Here is a 25,508-nt window from a genome sequence, read left to right on the forward strand (position 1 = left end):
AAATTAAAACGTTCACAAGGACTTTTGTTAGCATCTCCACATATAAAAGATACAGAACAGAAACAAAGCCCAAGCCGTATGTTAGAGAAAAAACACACAGAAGAGCTAGAAAAGAAAGAAAAGAAAAGCCCAGCCACATTTCCTAAATAAAGGCAGGAATCCTAGATGAGGATTTAATCTAAAATGGATATCAAAGGTCCTAATGTAGCAACAGGTTTCACCTGCTTCTGTCTCAAACAGGAGCACAAGACCACTTTTTTGTTAGATTTTACAAAGGAAAAGAATACCCAGATATAAAAGGATCACGATGAATCCTAAACTTTCCACCATTCCTTAAAACAAGCTATGACACCTCTGCACTAAGGAAACACTTTATCAGCTTAGACCTGCTAAGCTTTTCATTTTGTGTGGCAGATCACTAATTTTTACCATACTCCACAGGTGTGCATCTTTGCTGACTATTCCCCCAGCAGCTGACATTCAGGGAAATCGCTGGTGTAAAAGGGGAGGCCATTAATGCAAAGGGAATGCCATGAGCCACAGACTTGCAGCTGCACTCAGAGAGCACACCCAGCACAATTGCTGCACCCCAGTGTCACAATGGGTACCTGCCACTGCCAGGGCCTTGACACCTCTGCAGGCAAGAGGTGGCTGAGAAGGAATCCCTTAAAAATGTGCTCTAGGTTTCATTCTGGAGCTGTAATTTGCTTCTGTAAGACACGGAGCACCCTGACCAGTGAAGGAGAGTTGGCTTCCCCACACCACATCTGTCAGTGCCTGCATTAGGGACCATGAACAGAGAAAGAACATAGTAAGAGATGACATGGGTTTGTGCAGAGTCTTCCAGGGCTGGTGAAGACCACAGGCCTGCTCAGCCTTCAGCCAAACCCCTCCTCAGCTTTCCTTGCAGTAATTCCTGCTCACTTTATACATACAATAAATCACTACTCCAATTACAGCACAGTTTTTCCCAAAGGAGGTATGAAGGTAAACAGCATACTGTGCAATAATGTAGGATGCTGTTCTTTCTATAAATATAGGAACAATTAGGGTAGCCTTAAAATATTTTAAGAAAGAGATGTACCTAAAACGTCAGCAAGACATCCCTACTAAGAGCAACCAACCTGTACTTGAGCTTTTATTATACTCAAGTTTGCAGTTAAAGTGTGCCTGGTCTTGTTACCTAACACAATGTGTTCTGAGAGGGATTCCAGTAATTCAGCCAAGGCTCTCACATAGCATTTAACCATTTAAATTTCAAAGAAAAATCTTACTGAAATAGAGAAGTATTATCATTCTCTGATGGTTATTTGTCTTCCCTAAAATGTCTAAATCAAAGTGCAGAAATTACATATACTGACCCAGGGACATCTGCAACCCAGGAGTCCAGAAGTTTAATTCCTCCTCCTCCTGTAAAGACTCTTACTGAAGGACAAGACATGCACCTGAATACAACCTTTACAGTTGAAAACACCTCTTGGAAGAGTTTAGAAAATGACTCCATTGTGTGCTACAGAACATGATTTCCACATTTGTTCCTTCCCACAACACAGCACAGCTCTGTATTTATTGAACTCATGGTAACTGATGCTTTATGACATTCCAGCCCAGCAGATATTTACACAGAAATACTACAACTTCACACTCTCAAACCTGAGAAAGGAAGGTGGTGTTTCATGGAGCAACGTAAAACATTTGACCGCGGCAGTTACAAGGCAGGGGACAGATGAAAACTGACATCCTGCTAAAATGTGCACACACACATATGGACACATGCAAAGTCAATTATTTAGAAATACATCCTAGCAATTAAGATCAGCAAGTAAACTCTGCCACAGCTTCATGAACACGTACTTGTAGAGCTCCAATACTTGAAGGAAGGTTTTGGGAGTGGGGAATAAGGGGGTTTGTTTGGGGTCTCTTTTTGTGTTTTGGGGGTTTTTGGGGTTTTTTTTGTCTGAGGGGTTTTTTTGCTCTTTGTTGCTGGAGGTTTTTTTCAGGTAGACATGTAATTTCACCTTGTAGTCATCAGTTTGGTAATCTGTCTGCATGATTTGTCAGTTGTTGAGCTACAGTTAATCCACAAGCAAATGCTGACACTAATTGCTTTTCATGAGACAAACTTTCAAAATCCTTTAATAAATGAAGATTCATTCAGCCTTTTGTTATTCTTAAATGTGGTCCTTTAAAAAAGACTTTAAAAAAGTGAATTTGTAAAACTAAAAGATAATTTAACCCCCCTCCCACAGTATAGTAATAGCAAAGACAAGGACAAGACTCTCTTGTGTTTGTCGATGAAGTAAGATTCTCAAGGCTGGAGGTGATGATTTTTAATGACAAACTTGTACTAATAACTAAAATACTAATACACCTAAATAATTGTTGAGGTAACACAGGCAAAGAAACCGATTTTTCTTGAATCTTGTGTATGTGTGTGTCACACACAAACTGTGATCTGACATTAACACAATGAAATCAAAGACTTCTCAGCTATTAACCTCAGCCACTTTAACCTACTTTTAAAGGTTAAAAAGTATCTCAAAAGTAGTTTAAAGCATGTAATGCTGTTAAGTGCTGCTTACAAACAATAATCTCAGCTTTATAGGGGATACTTTAGGAACTAATGATATATGACTTTTAAAAAAACACAACAACCAAACCAAACCAAACTACCCAAACCCATGCAATGCTGTCAGAGCCTGCAATAGTTCAGTTACCATTCTCAAAGAAAACAATGACAAAAGAATGGTAGATTCCAAAAAAAGAGACCAAAAAATGGCACAAAAAAGGAATAAAGCAAGAAAGTGATTTAATCAGTTCCCTTGACTCTCAACAGATATTTGGTTTTAAAAATCCCTTTGATACAATCAGAAGAAAATAATCACATGTACTAAGCAACCACAGAAATATTTAGAGATGTACTCATTTCAGCTGGAGAGTATACATACAATATTTTTGCCTATATGGCTCATAAAGGAGAAATTGTCAAGACCTAAAAATCATATTAGAATGAAAGCAAGAAAGTAAATAAATAATTTAGATGTCTCCTAATTGTTTTTTAGCTTTAAAGTATAAATTTTTCTTCTTCAACTTCTATGAATTTGGCTTTCTTTGTTCATAGACTGTTGACAAAATGATTTTTCATACTGTTTTCCACGTCAAGACTACAATTCCATCTAGTCTTTTTAAAAACACCCCAGATAAGGATTAAAGTACCTTAGTGAACACAGGTCTTTTTCTTGTTCAAATCTAAAATGACTGTGCTTTCAATTTTAAAGCGATAATCAAAAAAGCCCCAAAACTTGTTTGAGAGCCAACATTCCAAAGTAATTCTTTGGGAGTAGTCATCCTTCAGGAGGGCCTACTTCATCTTATTTCAAAATTATTTTTGATGTCCACAAGAAAGAATTGAATGTAGCCCCCGTGTCACTTCTATATTCAAATTAACCATCCATTTCACAGCTGGACATGTCCCTGGAAACTTCTAATGTGGTCTCTGAAGCACTCTCTTCTTCCTTTTATCAGCACAGCACCCAGTACCTTAAGCCAGAGAAAACAGTCCCTTCACTTTCAGAACAGACATGTAATAAAGATGTACCCTTTGATTACTCTCCAGTGCAATTCCTTTAGTATCCCAGAGCTTTAACTATAATGTAGATAGTTCTGAGATTAAATGTGTGTGCTTGCACAATCTTTACTGGTTCATTTAAGTCTTCCTTCAAAGCGTTTTACATTTTTCAAAGGCCGACACCAATCCAATCGGCTGCTTAAAATGCAGCCTATTACAAAAGCAAAGCTATAAGCTCCTGACAAAAACATTCACCCTTTCATACTAATCACAAATAAAGTGGATTTGGCAAAAGATAATTAGAGACATCTAGAAGACTTCTGTATTCTGATGAAGCTTGAATGCTTTCTCGGATACAACGTAAATATTTAATACTAAGTAAAACTAGAATAAAGTGGTGAGCGAGGTATGCTTAAGAAAATAAATGTTACATTGGAAAAAATCAGAAGGAAGATTGGTTTCAGTAAACTGAACTGCAGCAGGAAGTTTTTCATGACACCATAAAGCAGGAAGCACATGATCATCAGACCAGTACAAGAATGAATTAAGAAGTGGTAACAAACCCATATATGTGCACTTTTAAAACATAATTTAGGTCTACTTTTAAAGTAGCAATTTGTACTCAACCAGAGAATACGATCAGGACAACTTCTTTAGAATAAACAATCCTCCCAGCACCCTGTTTTATTTAACAAAGAAAAAGGAGAAAGCAAATTCAACTGCAAAATAAATGAGACATCAAAGCACGCTGCTCTCAATAACATTCCTTAAGTGTCATATCTTGGCCAGTATCCCAGGATACCCTTGGAAATGACACATTGCATCTCAATGGGTTTCTTTCAACAAAATATTTTAATAAATAAATTCAGGTTTTATGCTAACTTATTTGATTAAATAAAGCTTTGTGGGCATTATGTGCAACAGATGTCAGAGCCTGATGGGCTTTTGTTCCAGTTCCTAATTATTTGTGAAACCGCCATTTATAACTGCTATCACATAGTGAGACCAATAAATAATCCACCTAAAAGGCCTGAGTATGACTCCATTCTGAAATGGCAAAAATTAAAGTTTTAAAACAATACCAGGTTTCAAGGACAGTTTGCAAAATAAAAAGTTCAAGTGTCCTGCCCTAACTAAGGTAAGGGAAGCCAGCAACTTCGTTTCTCACGTATCAAAACCCAAATATGAGGTGACTAACACAACCTCTGGCCAGGTATAACTGCACAGTCTCAGTACCATCAGTGAGAAACACAGACTGAGAAACTGGCAGTTGTTCACATTTTCCCCCATTTTCCCATTTCTAGAATAATGGTTTCAATAGTTTCCCCTTTTCCAAGAGATATTTTCAGCTGACATTCTAAACCTACAGGTACTCCAATCACAGAACATTTCCTAGCTTTCCTAAGATTATTTTTACCAATCCCAAATGCAGGTCATGACCACGCTACTGTCTCTAGGCCATGCAAAAACTTTTGGCACTCTTCAGAAAGAACTGGTTTATTTCAAAATCACCTCAAAGCAGAGGGAAGACTCTCCTTGATTCCAGTGACTCTAAGAGAATAAACACATCCATTTCTTTTGCGTACTACTGCAAACACTAATAGATTAAATCCCTAAAATTCTAAAAACCCAAGATGCTTGTAATCTGGATACTAGAAACATGTATTTAGAAATTTATGACTAATCAGTCAAAACTCTTGTGTACCTGCCTAGTTATAAGAATTTCCATGGATTCCAGCCTTAAAATTAGGCAAACATTTAAATTCCCAGTGAAGCAGTGCCCCCAATAGAGATGTTACTGTCCTTCTACCCTGTTTCAGTGGCACAGCAGAGAAGAGTTTATATGCTATATGATACTTTTTTATCAAATACTTTAAAAGGAGAAATGAGAATCTGAAAATTTGGCTTTCAATCTTGTTTTTCTCTCTTATAACTTTACAGCATCAAATACAGTTATGTTTGCCTCATTGCTATGCTTCTATTTAGATTGGATCCTAAGGTAACAACATAATAAGACATTTTAAAAGACAGTAAATATGCCTGCAGAATTCCTGGCACACAGGCAGAGGATCTGTCAAGTCTTTGCTTTAAAAAAACCCAAAAATGAACAACAAAAAATACAGCATTAAGTGCATTTTATTTGCAAATATCATATGCAAACAAATAGTGTGTAATTACTTGAGTTGAAGGAAATTAATAGGCTACTACATTTTTTCCTGCTAATACCAGGAAAATTATCATTATCTTGATAGCATCCTTGATAGACTGATATCAAGCCTAGACCTGAGCGTTTTCAAGGACAGTGATTACAAAACATGCCTTCCCAGATTGTCTTATTGTTTATTGGTAAAAACATCTTCTTAGTGTTTAATTTAAGAAATACTTTCCACATGATCCACATTTCTTGTTCTGTCATTGATCACTGATGACATTAAATGATTCCAGCCTGCTCTATAACATTCCTTTACATTTTTGTGATAAGAAGTAATTTCTCTCCTCAGTTGTTTTATCCTTTGCACGAACATGCCCGGCCCTCATTACCTTCTCCCAGCTATTATTTCCCTAAACTTTTCATGATTTTTTTTTGCTTGTTGAACTACATCCAGTTGATTTTAAACAGTGCATTATCTTCTGCACTATCTTTGAAGATAATCAAGAAAATTCCACATCTTTGACACTCTGGAGGAGACATCACAAAGACAGACAAGGTTTACAGCATAACAGCACATCAGTGCATGTAAAAGGCACATGCCACCCAAGAAAGACTTTTTTTTTTTACCTATAAAGATGTTGAAAAGCTGTATTTTACCCATTTTAAAGCTGCTGTGATAATTCTTGCACAAAGGAAGCATCTGAGTTAAATTTCATGGTGTCTTATAATACACTAGGACATAAACCAAAAAAATACATAGAGGATTAAGTTTCCATAAAGCCCAAATGATCTGGCATATGAAATAGGAGAAGGAATTTAATCCACTCCTATAATGTGGTCAGGGCACATGACTTCCATCCTGTCTCCATAGCTGCCTGCTACAGCCACCGAGCCAGAATAGCAACCCTGGCTCCTCCAGGTCACTCTCCCAGCTCTGGTGACCCGTCCCCGTGGCCAGGGCTGGGATGCAGGAGGCTCCTGGTGCAGCTGTTGGGTGGCCACATTCCACACTCCCCCTGTACAGCCACACTCTCCGACCTCAGCAGCAGCCAGACCTCGGCCAGGTAACTCCAGAGCACAGAGGGAATGGATGAATAAATTCATCCTCTCGTTCTGAGTTATGTTCATTTTTAACTTGCCTCGAGAACCACTTTCTGTTTGCCCCCCAGGGCTGGTACCTGCAGGACAAAACACATAGAGGTGCTGATTTCCTTGGTTTCCTTCTCCCTGCAAACTCCCTCCTGATGGAAAACTACACTTTGCAGTTGTCTTTGCAACTGCTATAGTATTAAGCCTTTTTTTCTGAGCAAACAAATTAAATTAGGAATTAGTTTGCTTAAAATATGAAATTAATTAATTTCTTTACTTAAAAGAAGCCAATCTTATAAGGCAGGAATGTTATTTCCGTTCTCTTTTTTGAGAGATAAGAAAAGGCTTTCAGTTTTTTCCATTAAGAATTTTTAAGTCAGGAACTATTACTGAGCCACTGTGACACATTTTTGAAGGTAAAAGTCCAGCATAAATAGGGTTCAATGCACGTGCAGAGTTTTAAGTTTTTTAGTCCAAATGCCTTTTCCTTGTCACATGATATTTTCAGAGTTGAGAGGAACTCACATAATAATCTTGCACACAATCCAGTCTCCTAGAACTTGTTTCTTGTAAATGTAATGAACTTTACAGTGAATTTTTCATACTTCTAAGTGGAGAAGTAGCAATAATTTTACTTTATATCCATTCCCAATGCAACTGGAAAACTGTCCTTGTAGTTGTCAACTAGCAAAAGGTACATTTGTGTCCCTGTTTTCAAGAGTTATTACTCAAAGCACAGAAGGGAGCACATGACTGTACAGTGACCTTCATCTGTTCCCAAATTGTGTCTTTTAAAAGCCTTGAATCTGTTTAAGAGGAGCTGTTGAAACCTGAAACGAACTTGGTCTATTGCTTTATAAAGTAGATGAATGTAAAACTTAAGTATTACATTTCAGGCTCTTACTGTACTAAATATAGCAAAATTAGGATGAGGGAGAATATAACTGTAACCTGAGTCTGGTTTTAGAGAATAATTTTTTGTTACAGGTATCGATGGTTACTCTGTAATATTTGGTATGTTTCTATTTCTAACAGAAAATCACCACAAATGTTCTCCTGATCAAGATTTTTATTTTTAAAAGCAGAATCCTTAAAAAAATGACCAACTCCTCATCCCGCAAATCACACCCCCACAAACTGATAACCAGTTCTGACAGAACCAGGTTTTAAAAGAATCTTGAAATACACCTTGCATCTAAATTTTTATTGCTTGCATTCTGCTTGATTTTCATAAGGATATGTTTAATAATTAGCAAACACATCAGCTGAGTATTAAAGGAAAAATTACACTTAATTGGAAAAGTAAGCAGTGCGTTAAATAACTGCAGAAAACATCTTTTGCTGTGTGTCTCTGCCTAACACAACAGGCCAGAATTATGTAATGCTTACAAGCACCACCTCAATAAACTTGTTCAATAATTACACTGGAAAAGAGGTAATCAAGGATTTTTGTTTTTCTTCATTCATTTTTAGTAAACTTCACTGTTGCTTCTAACGATGTAATAAAACCTTATAATGAGCTCTGGTAATGTTCATCTGCATGTTTCAAAGAAAGATTAACTAAAATGTAACTCCACAGGACAGCAGTAAACTCCTTATTTTCCAAAAGAAAAATGGCTTAGAAGTTGACAGATTTCTTGACAAGTTTGCAAATTTTTGACAGTTGTCAGATGGGAACTGTAACATTCATTAAGTAATTAATCTACTTAAATCGTAGAAACCTTCAGGTGGGAAGAGACTTTTGGAGACCATCTGATCCAATCTCCTGCTCAAAATCAGGCTAAATTCTAAGTTAGGTCTGACTTCTCAGAGCCTTGTCCAATCAAGGCTTGAATTTCTCCAAGGATGGGGGTTCCTCAGTCTCTCTGGGCAAAACATTCCAGGACTAAACTACTGTCCATGGGTATGTTCTCGTGTCCCAGGTCTTCCTTCTGTCACAATTTAAACCTAAATACGGTAAGAAATGCTGCTTCTTTTGTCTATGGACTCAGTTGACTTCTGACAGCAGAGGTTTTGAAAGTTTGCCTTGGCAACAGTTTGCTGTGTGACCAGTAACAAACTGCAGAAGACCTTTTTTTAAGCGGCATGGAGGAATTAAGAATAAGCAATTATTTCTTCAACATAAATTACAGAGGTGACTCCAGGACTGATACTCTAGTTCTGAATGGTGTTGGTCTTACAAAAGCTTTGGAACCACACACTGTAGACTCATGCCCAGATCTGCAATAAATAAAAAGAAAAAAAAAAAAGAAAAAAGCCTCCCCCTGTAATACCTAACAACAACTCTTCTATTTTAGCTTGTGCTTGTGGTACTCCAGCCTGCATATGGTTAAATGATCTCTCTGTACTGCAATATATAGTCACATTTTAAAAGGTGACTCACACTTTAGGCAAATGAAGTGACTACTGCAGTCCTCATGTTTTTGTCTTTATATAATTTAATCAGCTGTTCATCTGAACAGTTGGAAAGGATACGTTTATACGACAATAACTTAATCTCTCGTGGTAAATATTTTCCTGTATCAAGCCTATCTTCTGATACAAATCTATTGAATATTGGCTTATCTTGACCTAATTTGAAATGAGAAAGAACACTGGAGTCCCAAAGGAACCCAACACACTGTCATACAGCAAGGAAGTCAGTCTTAAGTACATTTACTTGTGCTGCTGAAAGAGGATGACAGACAAAGACATGAGTTAGACACAATATCTGGTTTTATATTATTAGCACAGTTGTAGGTTTTTTTCTTCAGCATCAATAAATCCATTATACATATTAATTATATGCAAATGCATAATATATACATATGTGCACTTTACAGATCTGACATTCCAATGCATATGTTCAATTTAGGTAAACAGCTTTATTAAAAAAGGCTGTTTTTCTTTGGGCATTTAACAGTATTACAGCACTTTCAGAGGTAGCACAACTTCTGAATACTTCTGAAAAAATATTAAGAAAAAGGGATTTTATCTATGGAAAACATCTACAATCTTCCTCAAGCAGACATAAGCACTAGGAAACCCTGACCAACAAGACATGTGTCCTGGAAAGCTCTCCTCTTCTTCAAGATTTATTCTTCATCAAGGGTAAAGAACGCTTAAGAGCTCTCTAAGTATGAAGTCCTCTATAATCCTCAGCAACTAGTTAATGTGACTTTTCCATATAACAAGCACCACAGCTGCCCTACTAAGATACAGTAAAATGTAGGGCTTTGATGCATTATAAGGGATTTTGAACCTGACTAATGTATCTCATAATAATTGGCTTCCTAGTCACAAGTAGAATTTATGTGAAACCACGGATTTCCTACACAGAAAGTTCACATTATTACCTCTGGTGTCAGAAGCTGCAATGAATTTCCTCATGAAAGAGTGTTAGACATTCTGCAGTTCAACAGTAGTCACTAATAAGTTTGGGTGGCAGCTGTTGTACATCTGAAGCTAACAAATGTTATGTGACCAGAGATGACTGGCATGACATGTGGCCGTAGCCTTTTTATAAAGTTATGTTCTCAACTATTTTAAAAATGCCCACAAAAGTCCTTCAGAAATACTGTTCCCAAGAAGTTCATGGAAAACTGATCCTTTAATACTTACCCCACTCCGTTACTTGCATATATTCACACGTTATCACACAGTGATAAACTAAAGTTTAAACAAAAACAGTAATACAAATTCATCCTTAAGTCGTGTTCCCAACACTGTGACTTGAGGCTGGATTCATTTGCTACAATGGGCATATATTAAATTTCCAGCAATCAATTATCATTTCAGCCTTTGTATCTGCGATCATAAATTCAGGCACATGCCCATATGGACAGACAAAGTGCAAAGACAGAACTGTCTTCCAGAAAAATTCCAAAAGCAAGTGTGAAGTTCAGTAATGAAATATCACTCCCTACTCTGTCCTAGTTTCAAGCAGTACAGGCATTTTTAGCCTAGCTAATGCTTTCCCAGTCTTCCTGGAAATTTTACTTTCATAATCTTTATATTGATAAAAAGTGTTGTTAGCATTTTATGTCCCTCACAGGCACCTACACACAAAAAGACTCACGTAAGGATTTAGAACGTTCCAATAGAGCACAACGTCCAAAAATGTAACTGATTTTACTTACTTCATGCACAAGAAAAACACATCTCTTGACATGGTTCTGGTTATGTGACAAGTGTTTTTTTGCCATTAGTGTTTTGCACCACTTTTTACATGTAATAAATTTAGAAAAGCTTTTTCTAGGAAAAATTTGTTACCTATGTTTTTTATTTTTATCTTCCATGAGCAGATTAACTAAACTATTTATATGTCTTTTTCTAAAAGACACATAAATACTTTAGTTTTTAATAACTCTGAGACTGTTTCATATATACCTTATTTGTTATAATCTTGTATGAATTGATCTTTGAAGTCAGGAGTTAGTTGCTTTTCTTCCTCAATAGCAGAAATACAATTAGAAAGACAGAAGAAAGTCCTTCCTTCAGGTGATATATTCCCACTCAAAAAAGAAAATTTCATACAATCCAAATTTTCATTTGTATCTTCTCTGTAATCACTAAAATGTACAGTACATCATGTGCTAAAACTCTAATATTTAAAAAATCAAGCACAGACAAAACTTACTGAAAACATAATAAACCATGAGATTTTAAAACTTCTGCTAATTCCATCTAAAACAGTGAAGAACTACCTGCAAGTATAACAAAGAAGTGAGAACTGAAGAGAAATTTGGAGGGGAAAAAACATCAACAGTTGATCAATGGAAGAGACTACAGCATGAAATACAACATAAAGACAATGGGAAATAACGTGATTCCATCGTTACCTGTCATGTGTTCTCATAAAATCCCAGAACTTCTTTGTACCATTCTGGGGAGAAAAAAAAAAAATTAAAAATCCATCAGTCAAATCAATTCCAAGTGAAAAAATTACTATAATGGAATTTAATAAAACTTATCAGGCATTTCTTTAAAAACTTAGTATAGCTGGTTTTATTTATGAGACCATCCTTCTGTGTTTTGACAGTAAGTATTACAGATGCTGAGAACTGTCTTAGGACAGTTCAAAATCTTAGATCCACAATATCATGATGACAGCTAATGCAAGACTACTGCAGTCTTCAGGCCCAATTTTGGCCACAGCATCAACTTCAGATGCCTAAGCTAATCATTCAAGGTGTCAGGAAGCTATAAACAGCCATGTTTTAAACTGTAAAATAACCCATAGATCTATGTTTTTCCATGTCCAGAAATGGTCTGGTGTGGACAGCTCAGCATTTACCTCCTAACTAAACTCTTTTGGGATCCAGGAACAAGACATCCTTCGCTCTCACCCCTTACAAGGCCTAAAATAGCAGTTTTGTCCACACCTAACATACTCCATTCTACACAGCAGCTGTTCCTCTGCACTGCTGGTGGTGCTGAGAGCACTGTCTAACAGCAGGTTTGAAGTCACAGCACTCACCCAAGAACTAGGAGACATAAAATGGATTATTTTCCCAAGATGGGCTTAACAAGAACAATATCCACTGCAGCACAGCTGAAACTCATCCCTGAAAAAAGGTATTATTCGACAGTTATAATGAACAGGTATACACTTGCTTACATTTATAGCTTCTACAGTCACCTATAGCAATTCATACACACCAGCTGGAGACATGTATATAATTCCTCACCCTGCTTATTAGAAGTGTGATGTATTTCAGCTGAAATACAAGTCAAGAGATTTCACTCCCAGGTCAGTTTTAAGTTTATATAAGGAATCAGAATGCAACCAGAGGAAATTCTTGTGGTTGATACCTTTTTCTTATTAGCAACGCAAAAACTAGACCTGCTGAAAACCTACGTACCCAAAATATGCTTAATGTGAAAAGCAGCACGAGGTTTCTATTATAAAGTATGGTTAAACGGATGATCAAACCCTGAGCAACTGGTTAATGATTTAAAGCAGGTAAATGTTGAGCAGTGAAAGAAGAATCAAATTCAGTTGGTGGTAAAGGTGCCAACCAATATAGACAGGTCCTTCAGCTCTATTACAGATGTCATGGCTACCAAGTACACAACAGCTGGTGGGGATTAGATAACAAGCACTCTGGTTCAGAGATTAAGCTCCCGAGCTTTATGAGTTTACCAAGCTTTTTGGAAGAGTGACTGTTTGCTTGCTAGCTGGGTTTTTCTTCATTCCCACAACTCTAATTATAAACAGTTGTTCACCTCAAGAGAAACTCTAGTCTTCGCTTCCACTGGTGCCTGCACATACCTTCTGTGAGCACTGACAGCAACCAAACGTCTCCATTACGGGAGAAGCCCTCTCATGGTTTAAATGCAATATAATGTTGAAAGAGAAATAAAGACAGCAAATTTTCAGTGTGAACTGAAATATTAAAGCTGAGTGCTAATCCAATCCATTCCACCTGGGGAGAGGTGGAGGAACAGCTTTGATAGGACTATGACACAACACGTAGCTGCAACACTTGAACGTAATAGCATATAGGCTGTGTTGTATGGTAAGACAATTTAAGGTATTAAATGTGTAAGGTCAGCTCAATCCTTCTGTAGGTTTATTTCTAACTGTATGGCAGGATTTTCTCTTGTTTGCAGATTGCTGGGCAATTTTCCATTTAACTTGAGTTGGAGAACTGTGGACCAAGAATAATGTCTTCTGCATGTAACTTCATATTGCTTCTCCAGTTTCAACCTTACCCTGTCCAAAATGTGCTACCATCATCCATTCTACCTTTGTAGTGTCCACTTGGGAGAAATGTGTGTGCCCAGCTGATGGAGAAGACAAAAAAAGCCTGAATCAAGTCCTTCATTACATTAATTTAGGCTGTTAGTCCTGTGGTACTACTTTCAAACATACGATCCCAGCAACAATCTTCCTGGCTCTTTGCTCCTGCCATCATTTTGCAAATTATAGACCCTGATTGCTTTGGAGCACTTACGAGAGTCAAATAGCTGAGGAAAATTACACCCTAGAGATTCATCCTCATCCAGATGGGATCCATCAGATTTGAATGACCTATTCTCAAGGATGAGCTCCATTACCATTAACAGAATCTACCTCACAGACATGCACATAATTTTTAGCAGAAAGTAAAAGAAAGAACTTAGTACCTAAAAGGAAACTAGTAAGAAAATAAAATCTGTATTTTCTGTTTTCTAAGCCCACGTAACGCGCTTTCTCTAGAACATGATTTGATTAGTTTAAGACCCAAATTCAAAACCAGCCTCAAGGTAAATTATTTTGAGTCTGTCCAGTCAAGTCGTTGGTTAGCATCATACACTCTTACTGCACAAAGCTATTTTCTGCCTGTATCTGAATAAAAAAAACTACTTCATATGATCAACCTGCACCTGTCCAAATAAATAAATCAATAAACAAATGAAACACTCCAACATCTCTTTGTTTACAGTGGCAGAAACTCAAATGAGCCCCATTCATGTCCTATTGTCCAAGTCAAATGTAATTTGAACCCAACCGTATGGAGTTGAGTTTCTATTGTGCCCAAAGCATGGTTCTTTCCTAACAGACTAGTAGGAAGGTTGCTAATTATTAATAGCATGCAAACAGTTACCAATGGTTCTTATGGTGCTTTACATACTTCACAGAACATTAATTCCAGCCAGTTTCTAACCAACTATGTCAAGCTCTGTGTAGTATCTCTATCTTATCTTTAAGACAAAAGTACTAATTGCTGGACTGACCAAGATTCATGCTTTTAAAAGCCAAGTAACTATGACTACTTGTTAAACTGTTCCATTCCATATATCCTGGCCTTTGACAAGGCTCTGCTATTATTGCAGTTACAGACAGCTGGAAGATTAAAGGATTGATGGTCAACATCACTTCCGAAAAACAGAAGTATCCTTGTGAAAGACAAAAGCTGTCTCAAACTTGTAAAGCTCTTCATCTTAATAAACATATATAATTGCATTATTACAAAGTAGTCCATTCTCCAATGTCTAAAGGGAACAATCACAGTGTCTTTCAATGCAGTGAGAGAAATAAATATAACTGATTGCTGGGAGATCTAAACACTGATGACAGAAAGGAGAAAGGAGTATATAATTACATTTGAGAAAGATCTTAAAAATTATTCTTCAAATGAGAAACGTGCCCTGTGATGTTTTATAAAGACAAATACATCAAAATTATTTTATACTTGTTTTTATCTGTTCAGGATAGCAGTTCTGGTACTGCAACAACTTTGTGTAACACATAATCGATTTAGTAAATCTTTAATCACAAAGTAATCACACTCTACTTCTGTGCTCAGTGATCAGGTTCTGTGATGTTGCAATGCTGAACTAGGGCATATAGTATGTGTAAATTAATAAAGCTGTATTCCAGGAGAGGCAGCATGTGAGACAACTTAGTTTCCGGTTACACAGAAGACAGATCACTTACATAAGTACTAATTGCATAAGAAAGCCATATCAGGTCAGATGAGATGTCCATCCTGCCTGGCATCCTGGCTCTAAAATTTAAGAATAGGGAAAGCATAGAGCAATGCTTCCCCAGAACACTCTTCCAAGACTTTGACAAAAGGCAGCTGAACACTGGCAAAAGACAGTCCTCCAAAACGCATCCAAATTAAACAGTCCTCCACTGACCCCAAAAAAGGGAGCAGAAATGGCCATTTCTATACTACTTGCATCTGTGTCACAAGTCCTGCTCATGTGTTCTGTAAGACTGACATGGCAATGGCATTGATAACTTAGAATTAGAGCAGCACACTCTCAAGCTTGACAATCTGCACAAGGAGAATCGACCCCTTTTGGATCAAGTGATTCCAGGGCAACCATGGACTGCAAAGAGCTCTCTGCTATACATGTGTTGACAGTGGATGCAAGTTCAGCAGATGTGACTCCTACCTGCACAGAGCTGTTTATGTCACTCACACTTGATCTTCATATTGTCTGTCCTGCTTCCATCCTCTAAATCATTTTCTTAAGACTCTTCCTGCATCTGCTCAGTGCCATAATTACAAGCAGGAGCCTCTTCACACCGTCTGTTATGGATAAGTCAGACTTGTCTGCAGCCTATCAAAACACCATTCTTTTTCCCACCTACACTCTGTCTGTCTCTGGCTAAAATGCCTTAAGAATCACTGTGCCAGGGATATCACTGTCCTTTGCTTTCCTCCACCGCCTGAGGCAATATAATGTCTGAACAACAAGGTCAAATTGCTGTCAGGATGCCTTTGCAAAGGATAACTTTTGCTTGCTAGAGAAACTCATCTAAGATTTAATCCAGGCTGGCCCATAAAGAAGAGAAAAAGGACATGCTGTGCTAATGATGTAGGAAGTAACATCCCCTGGCATTGAGTGTATGTTGATACTGGGTGTGCTCCGCATGTGACAGACCCTGGACATGGTCTGACACAAGTTACTGCGAATTTCTACTCTTCATTTTGGGGCAGCTTGAATGCCTTCCTCCTCCTTTTCTCTGAGGGCAGGGCCCATGCACAGTCTGCCACCCAAGAAGCTCTTGAACCAGCTCATACATGGGGTGATGTGTCTGCACAGGTACCAATACTCAGCGTTACACTGATACCATCCTGAGCCTTCAGAAAAAACCCCCAGCTCAAACAAACCAACCCCCCTCAGTCTGGCTGAGGTGTACAGCTCTCCTGGGAGAGTAAACTGGAAATGTGTTAGTGTAACAGGTGAAAGAACACTCACAAAACCTCTTTAAATGTTTCCTTTAACTCTACCTCATGGTAGTTTGACAACACTACAGAAGGGTGCATAAAATAAATCCTCCGCATGCAGATTTACAGTCACAGATTTCCTGTTGTTACTCTGTTGGGAGTTCAGACCATTCAAAAAACCCAAAATTTATGTTGGATTGGCACTGATTTAATGACTTCTTGCAATGAGCTCTGGACAGACAATGCATAATTGAAGCAGAAACAATCTTTACTCAAAATTTACCTAAAGCTTCTCCTGTCTTATTTGTCTTATTGAACTACTTAACAATTTTGAAAGTGACCAAATTAAAGGCACTGCCTTATGTCATCTCCCATGTTTATCCACAGAAAACTTCTGTTTGGACAGACATAAGTGGCCAGGAACTGTAAAGTTACACCAAAACCATCTCAGCAAAACGGCTTCATACCTTGTATTACATATTTTTTAGGAGAATGGTGACAGGCCACGCAGGCAGATCACTTAAAATGCAGGAGACATATGTCCAAAAGAAGCAAACTAACTTCACATATGCCACTAAAAGAGAAAGAAAAAAATCTGCCCGTGACAATGATTAACTCCTGACTGTTTACATTACAGGACAGACAACATGAGGTTTGGCTACCCATTGTGAAAGGCACTAAACATATGTAGTGGGAACAGTTCCTGTTCAATGATCTTACAATTCAGTTAGAGCCCGGACAAAAGTTGGTGTAAACAAACAGAGGCAGTTAAGAAAAATGACAAATACGTTATGGTATAGATAAGCTGCATGCAGAAGTTATGAGGGTTAAAATGGCAAACAACAGTCATGATCCCCTAGTCTCTACCAGTTGGACTGGGTTTAAAGCAGTTACCCAAGAAGTAAATGTTCCATATTTGTGAAAAAATCCAATTTGAGAAGTTGAAGCAATTATAACATAAAAATAACTCTGTCCTTATTACTCCATTTACTCTGTTTCCACAGTCCTAAGACACAAAAGCAGTTAATGTCCTTAATGCAAAAGGATAATGAGCATTCTTCATGTAATAAAATAATTACACTATAGGTACAGAAAAAAAGATAAGAGAATTAATTGGTAAATAACGGTCTTAAACCAGAGTCAGCAGAGCCAAGCAAGTGTGCAGTTCGTTTAATGATTTACATGGAATAAGGCAGTAAAATTCCCCAGAGGAATAACGAGGTTTGGCTTTTTTTCTGTTCTCAGAAAAAAATTTTAAAGGCAGGAGGGTTATGTTTTTCTTGAAAAACTTGTGTAAAACTTGATTTTCTATTGCACTTATTTTCACATTCAACCAATCTTCTACAAGTGTATCTGCACAGTTTAGTATCAGTGTGCACAGCAACGCCTCTATCTGGAAACTCCCCACATGTTCTCCTGCTGAGGTGTTTACCTGCTGCCCAGAACTGCATGGTGAGAGAACACCAAACTTGTCACTTTATTAGATGGGTTTTCATCAGGTTAATCCAGATGATCAGTGTGCCTGGGGAATCAAGTAACTGACTCTTGGAGACAGATAAAAATCTGCACCAACGCAGCCAGCTCCTGCTGCCTCCTACCACCTTTATTTCCTTAAGTGGTCTTAGCTTAATGCTTTTCACCCATATCCCCCTTTTTTATGATCAGTAAAAGCTGCCAAGAGATAAATGTGCAAAAAAGCAACTCAGTAATTCAGTACTTTTTGGTTTATAAAATATATGGTTCTACAATGGGAAAGATGTGTATCAGCTGCTGCTTCTCAAGTCACAGTTCATGGGCTAAACAGAGTGGACTTCCCCTATGATAAACCCAAAAAAGCCAAGCCCTCACCCCTCTGTAAATGAACCTTCCCCTTCCTTTCTCCACTCACTACAGAAATGCTGCTATCAGTTGAGATTTCCTTGTTACATTTCTTTTTTCAGCTTAATGGAACCTGATGTCACATCTGTAGCGGTTTTCAGTAGAAACATATGAGGATTTACAACCCAATATAAACCATTTCTTGCCAGTTGAATTATTAATGCCATAACTCTCTGTTACACAGAATCAATACATAATGTTTCCAGTGCCCACAGAAGCTGCACTTCCAGGACAAAATCAGGACTTTAAGCTTTTCACTTCCCTATCAGACAATTACTCACCAAATTACCTTGCACTGCCTCAACATTTTTCACAGTATTTTCAGCACATGCCATATACCAAAACTGTGTGAATAAATAAATAAATAAACCATCGTCTTCGACCCCCAAAAATCCAGAGTTTGGGATTTTTTTAAAGAAATAAAGCATTAGTAGTCATCATGATGCTGTGAAACCCGTATGAAGAACAGAAATCAAACAGATAGCTAAAACAAGTTTGGACTTTTAAAGTTTTCCAGATAAGAATAAAATAAAATACCTGTTCCATACACTTTAAAAGTTCCATTGCTTCCTGTTGAATATTTTTTTTTGGATTAATGAATTAGTGGGGTGGTTTTTTGTTTACAGAAGCCAGAGAACTGCCATGCTGTACCGAAAGACCTTCATCCACAAAAAAAAAAGAGTGCAAATGAACAGTCAAAAATACAACAATTAATATTCAACTTTTTCTTCTCAAGGAAAAACTCTGTCCTGAACAGACTATTTTTTATCTGAAATCTGTTTGAAATATCATAATTCTTTTGTCTACTTTAAAGGTTTGATTTGTGGCAAGCAGGAAGAAAGCTGTCTTCTTTTTATATAATTACAGACTTCATAGAAAGTACTACATATCTTTCAAAATGAAAGGAAGCACTTTCAGCTGGCATGAAACCATGTAACACAGTTAAAAAAAAACACAATAAAATCAATAAAATCATTTTAATTTGCATTAGTTGAGTGGCTTTTTTTTTTTCCTTTTGAATGTATACATCAGTACTGTCTTATGCTGGGCTATCATATGACATAACTACTAATTCAAATGCAAAGTGTTGGCCTTGAACCCACTCAGTCCTGGGGTGCAGTCCCAAAACAGTGCAAGTCAATGGAAATCAAGGCTGCTCCTTTTGCTACCCCAGCTGCACATCTCTGCTCTACCCCATCACTGACATTTGTGTAACTACACAGGAGCTAATTAAAAAAACCAAACCAAACCAAACCAAAAAAACCCTGAATTAAAAAATGGTATTTAGTAGCATGAAAGTAATGCCATTATATATATATTGCAAGGTTTTACCACTGACTATTAAACAGAGCAGCCTTGGTCTATCCACAACTACTGCAAGAGGACAGAGATGTATCTAATAGGGAGTGTTCTACAGAGAGACACATGCACACAAAAAAGCCTAAATTACAATTTCACTCCACACCCACTAATCCACTCCATCAGACTGCACACGCTGGAGTAAATGAAGCCTCATCTTCAAAAGCAATTTGCAGAATTACTTGCTGATGTTGAAAAACTACTTCAAAAGAGTTTAAGTGTTATGGAATTTTACTGTTTTTTTAAACAAGCCACTGTTTAAGCTCAAGAGGAAGGGGGGGAGTGTTTGCTTTTTAAACAAAGCTTGCAAGATTTCATTACTAAACTATCCAGAGTGTTTATTTTAAAAGCATCATGATTACAAATAATGGCATTTTGCAGTTTTTAACTTCCCTATTCAAATATTTCAGTGAGAAAGGACTGGGTTTAATGCACCCAAAAATACACAAACGGATGACTTTTTAACAACATTAAAAGTGAACATTCTACCTGAAGCACAGACACTACTTCTGCTAATTGGCTTTAATTGGCAATAATAACAATTCCAGAGGTAAAACTGAGCTAGCAAAGCTCATGGGGACAAATCATCCTGCACACTAAAGAAGGGCATGCCAGCCCCAGCTGACACAGCAGTTCTGGGCAGGGCAGGACAAAGTTGCTGCAGTCTCACAATGCTCATTTTAGGCCTTGAACAAGAGGCAGGAGTGCTCAGCTCTGTGTGACAGCCAACTCTTTGATGCATGGGCTTCTTATCTGAAATTAGCTGGAAGACATAAAGGCACTTCTTGAAGAAACCATAACGTATTCCAGTGGAGACCACACCAGGGATACCTCAGGAGACATAAAACCTAAGGTCATAGACTGTAATTTTTACAACCCATATCAATTTTCTCTTCAAAGTGAGGATTATTCTGGTAGGAGTTTGTAATGAAACTGCAAACAGATGGTTATAGCAATAGAGTTTACTGTTCAAAGGTGCAATTTTTTCACACTTTGGGAGGTAAGATAAACAATGGAGAATGCATTAATTTATTCAACTGTTAATGCAGTACTGGGCCAAGCCACTTTGTTCATTTTATGTACATCAACTGCCAGAACAATTACAACTGAGATACTTGATGTGTAAGTAAACTTTCTCCTATAATCCTCTGGAAGTTTACTTTTCAGGTCACAGTTTGTTTTTTGTGTGTACTTTTCAACAATGGAGTTGTTGCAGTTTAGCTTGGCATTCAGCTATCAGTGAGATCGCTTACCTTTGAATGAAATTTAGAAAACATGAGAATTAAGCACATATAAGTACACTAAATTAAGTCAAATCTCCTTTCTAACCTTGTTTTTCTGTTTTTGATATCCACCATTATCAACAAGAATTGCATATACAGATCAAAGACACTGTATTCCAAGGCAAATCTGCAGTAGCACACTGAAATCTATACTGCAAAGAGTAAGGACACAGTGCGTGTGTTAAGAAACATGATATGCACAAAGGTCAAATTTATGACTTTTCTCACATCATTTTACTGCCAAGCCAGCATATAATTTAAGGTTATAAGTTGAGATACAGATGGGGACTTCCTAGTACTGAGTTAAATTCAATTCTATACAAAGGAACCAATTGCTAATGGGTGGAGCTTTCAGACTCCAGTGTCATTGTATACAAATGACAAAATTCAAAGTTAGTATTCAACTACTCTTTTACTTAAATTCATGTCATGTTATTGAATTCTGCTGTGTGTATTTTCCCATTTTCACTAAACTGTTTTCCCTTTGAAGTCTGTGACACACTTGCTTATTTTGCAGGGATAAAAAGAACACACGCTTTCCATAGTTACAAAATTACTAACACTACTTTTCCCACAACATTACAGTAAAATATAAACCCTGAAGCTTTGACTGGACATAGTTAAGGAATATATTCCTAGTAACGAAAGATGTTTTAACAGAGATAATATAATTTCCAAAATCTGTGCATTCAGCTGATGTGACAGTAAAATACTTTACTGTAAATAAGTGCTGTACTTTCAAACAGAAGTATTGCACATCTCACACAGCCACTTCTATCTATACTGGCTGAAAACCTCCACAGCAAAGGCCAGTTCTCTAATCTTTTACGGATATTTTTCTAATAAGGTTAAAGAAAAAATCTCCCACAATATGCAATAACTATAATAAGAGGCTGAGAAACACAGATCCAGGAGGCTCCAGCTCAGAGAATAAAAGCCAGGTAACTACCTCAACCAGAGGCTGCTGAGAGCTCCTGGGTGTTCCCTGCTTCGTTTCTTTTTCTGGAGTTTTCCCCAATTGTATAAATTGTTGCATGTTCATTTATGAAATGTTAGAAACAAACAAACAAACAGCATGGCCTTTGTAGTTTAGTAATAAATGAATCTGGAAAACACAGACATGGGTTTGTATCCCTACTTCAATTTATAATAATTCATGAACAACTCATGAAAGATAAGATTTAAGAAAGCACTTTTTAGCATTCAAAAACCTCCACTTATAAGGCCCTCACTGGAAAGGTGGAAGAATTTCATTTAGATTTTACCCTGGACCACGGTAATTTCAACCAAACGCCACAGCCCCCAAACAGCATCTAAACACCTTTATTGAATAATGTCATATTCTGTGGTGGGATATAAACTGCAATATTTGATTAAGATTACAGAACTATTTCTATCTGATGGGGCTTTAGTGAAATTCAGTGAGACTGATTCCTGAAAATTCCTTCGGAAAACAGCACTTAAACTCCTAAGTTACTGAAGACAACATTTTCCAAACTGCTAAATTTTGCTGAGACATAGATAACTGCTGATTCTTTTGACCACAAAGTTACCAAGATAAAGGGCCTGACTGAAATTTCAGACTAGTGATATTTAATGACAGGCAAGGAAAATAATTCTGCACTCATCATAACATACCTAAATCAATCATGTCTGTCTGTAGTAGCTGTCTCAAGACAGAGTGAAATTCAATATAAAGTACCCACTGCAAGTCCGAGACCTCACAGTTGATGAGAATTCTCACTCAATATTCTTGAGTTCCTTCCTGTACAGATCCTGTTCACTCATTAGTCAAAATAACCTTTCAACCCCTTAGGAAGAGGACTCTCCAAATGCTACACACTGGGCAAACACTGCTTTGGTCCACATCACATTCCCACAACTTGTGATTCCTCTGACTGGTATAGCACTCCCAGGCACCTGGGACTGCTGCCTCATGTAGGATCTCTGACTCCGAGACACTTTCACCCCACTGACTTTGCTGGAATTTAGGGCTCTCACCTCATATCTGCAGGCACAGCAGGAAGAGAAACAAACACAACTATAATAAGTAGAGAAGTAAATGAATCTTAAAATCATCAGTCCCAAGGCAACCACTACGCCTACAAGCATAATTTCTTCTTCTTTGCTACCCTAGGTCATGACCCTCATCCCAAAGAGGAAGGAAAGAAACTGTCCTTTCATCACTAATTTTGCTATGCCATTCAGGAAAACAACACTGACAACACCATAAAACCACAGTTTAAGTTGCCACTGGTATTTCAGCCAAAAGCTAATCACCACCATCAATTGTCTAATATTTCTCATTAGCTCTTTAGTCATTCTAACAATCCAGTGCAACTTATATAGGATCTGATTAAAATCTTCTCTGGCTGACAAAGAGCCAGTAGGGAAAAAAAATTATCCCTCTTCTACCACAATACTGGACCACTCCATTTTTAGAGAGATAATAAATCTGCATTCCAAAACTATGCAGTTGATGAACGTTGTTCTAATTTCAGAAACAAAAACTACCGACCACATCACCTAAAGCAGAATATTGATAAGAAAAAGCCTGTGCATTGACTGTTGTATCATTAAAATTGGATTAATTAAAAAAACCCAAAACCACAGAAAGCAATCCATCATGCATAACTCCAAAGTTACTTGGTTTTCCAAATGCACCCGAAAAGCAGTAGTGTGGGTCACATAAGTATGATTTTAAAATAGTTAATAAATCTATTCACTTATATATAACTTACAAAGGACAAAATATTTCTGATGCAGAATTAAAACCAGTGCAGGAACACTAGAGTTCAGTAACTGGCTCAATAACCAGCACACCAGGCTGGTACATGCCAACAAAGAACCAGCATTAACAAGACTGACCAAGGTTAGTAGGCAGCACTTGGGAGACCCCAAGTTTCATCCAACTTGGGAACAAAGCCAGGTGCAGCACTGCTGTGTCTCCATGGTGAAGGAAGAGCAGGGAAGGACACCTCCTACACACCATGGATCACAGGAACTCCAGGTTACTGCTTCCTGCAAGGACGTTCATAGACAAGGTCCCAGGATTCTGAGCACGTCTCCTCAGCAGTACTGAATACTGTGAGCATGTTTAAACTATTTATTGGCCATTGCTGTTGGCTCCTTCAACAGAATACCACAACAGTTTAAGACTTTATCCTGAGCATGCAATGGCACGAACCCAGCATGTACAGAAGAGACCAGAATCTTAGACAAAGAATGAAGGTCACAAGTTCACTCCACAGGGTCAGCAGGGCTGGTCTGAGAATGAAAATTTAACGTGCACAAGTGTTACAGACAATTACACACCTTCCCTCGCAAGAGCAAGACACACTTTTCTGACAAAAAAGTATACAAAACATAGAATGGCCAAAAGTTGCTTCTTTTCCCTTTCATCATCTCCCCAAGGCACAACTGTTAGGTGTGGTTTGTCATCTCACTTAATGCAGGACTGGAAGGCATGACACTGCTCTATCCTAGGGGAATGTACAGACAGAGGGGAGGGAAGACACAATGCCAACTGGCATTCATCTAGTTTTTTTGAGAAACACTTCAAAAGCAAATATTTCAACAGTTTTTCCGTTTAGTGAAATAGTTTCCCTGACTAACTTTTTTCAGCCCCTGGGTGTGATTAAATCTCTACTCTCCCACCTCCCAACATAATTCTTACACTTAAATCTTGACATTTATATTATTCCTTTTACAAATTAATCTTTCTCTATGGAGTGTACCATAATGCTCTAGGGAGGCTTGTACGTTCCCATGAGCCTTGTGAGAGTTCTGCCGAGACGTTTTAACTCCTAGACAGATCAAAGAGAAAGTAATGAGACAAAAAGAAACAGGGTTCTTCAGACTGACAGGTCAACCATCTCTCCTTGACAAGAAAAAAGGATGGTTTACGGAAGCAATCAGGGAGACACTGAGGTTTCAAATTTGGCAGAACTATCGCATAAAGTATTACAGTAGTAATTTCTGTACTAAGGGTTAGTGACTGGTTCCACTGAATAGAAGGCCAGTAATCACAGAATGATTTGGGCTGGAAGGGACCTTCAAGATCATTGAGTTTCAAACCCTCTGCCATGGGACACCTTACACTAGACCAGGTTGCTCAAAGCACCATCCAACCTAGCCTTGAACACTTCCAGGGATGGGGCATCCACCCACAACTTCTCTGGGCACCCTGTGCCAATGCCTTGCCACCCTCACAGTAAAGAGTTTCCTCCTAATATCTAATCTAAATCTATCTTCTTCCAGTTTAAGGCCATTCTCCCTTGTAGTCTTATCACTACATGAAATTATCTCACATTATTTTTTAACTTACATGAGCAGTGCAAGTCAGATGAGTTACAAATCAAATTTTACACTGTGCAAACTGCAGCGCTATGGAAATGTCACTCTGAAGAGCAACACAAGCCTTGCAGACAAAGTAAGCCAGAAATTGAAATTGCCTAAGTCAAATATTTTCAAGTGTCAGAAATACTGCAATGCTGAAAGCTGCTAAGTGCAGACATACACATGAAATT

At 37.7% G+C, this 25,508-nt stretch overlaps 1 protein-coding gene across 2 annotated transcripts in view; it reads right to left on the reverse strand.

Annotated features, from left to right (window-relative positions):
- NUDT14 (nudix hydrolase 14) overlaps positions 1 to 25,508 on the reverse strand; it is a 59,974-nt gene that overhangs the window by 21,316 nt on the left and 13,150 nt on the right. The window contains exons 1-2 of one of the 2 annotated variants that reach the window (XM_032690709.1): positions 15,681 to 15,868; positions 11,630 to 11,673 (exon numbers count right to left, since the gene is read on the reverse strand). In XM_032690709.1, the coding sequence (XP_032546600.1) occupies positions 11,630 to 11,646 (17 nt within the window). In that variant the 5' untranslated portion in view covers positions 11,647 to 11,673; positions 15,681 to 15,868. Of the gene's footprint in view, positions 1 to 11,629; positions 11,674 to 15,680; positions 15,869 to 25,508 lie in introns of those variants that run through there. The other variant, XM_032690708.1, reaches the window with a different exon arrangement.

This window comes from Chiroxiphia lanceolata, chromosome 6, assembly GCF_009829145.1.
Source record: "Chiroxiphia lanceolata isolate bChiLan1 chromosome 6, bChiLan1.pri, whole genome shotgun sequence".
NCBI lineage: Eukaryota > Metazoa > Chordata > Aves > Passeriformes > Pipridae > Chiroxiphia > Chiroxiphia lanceolata.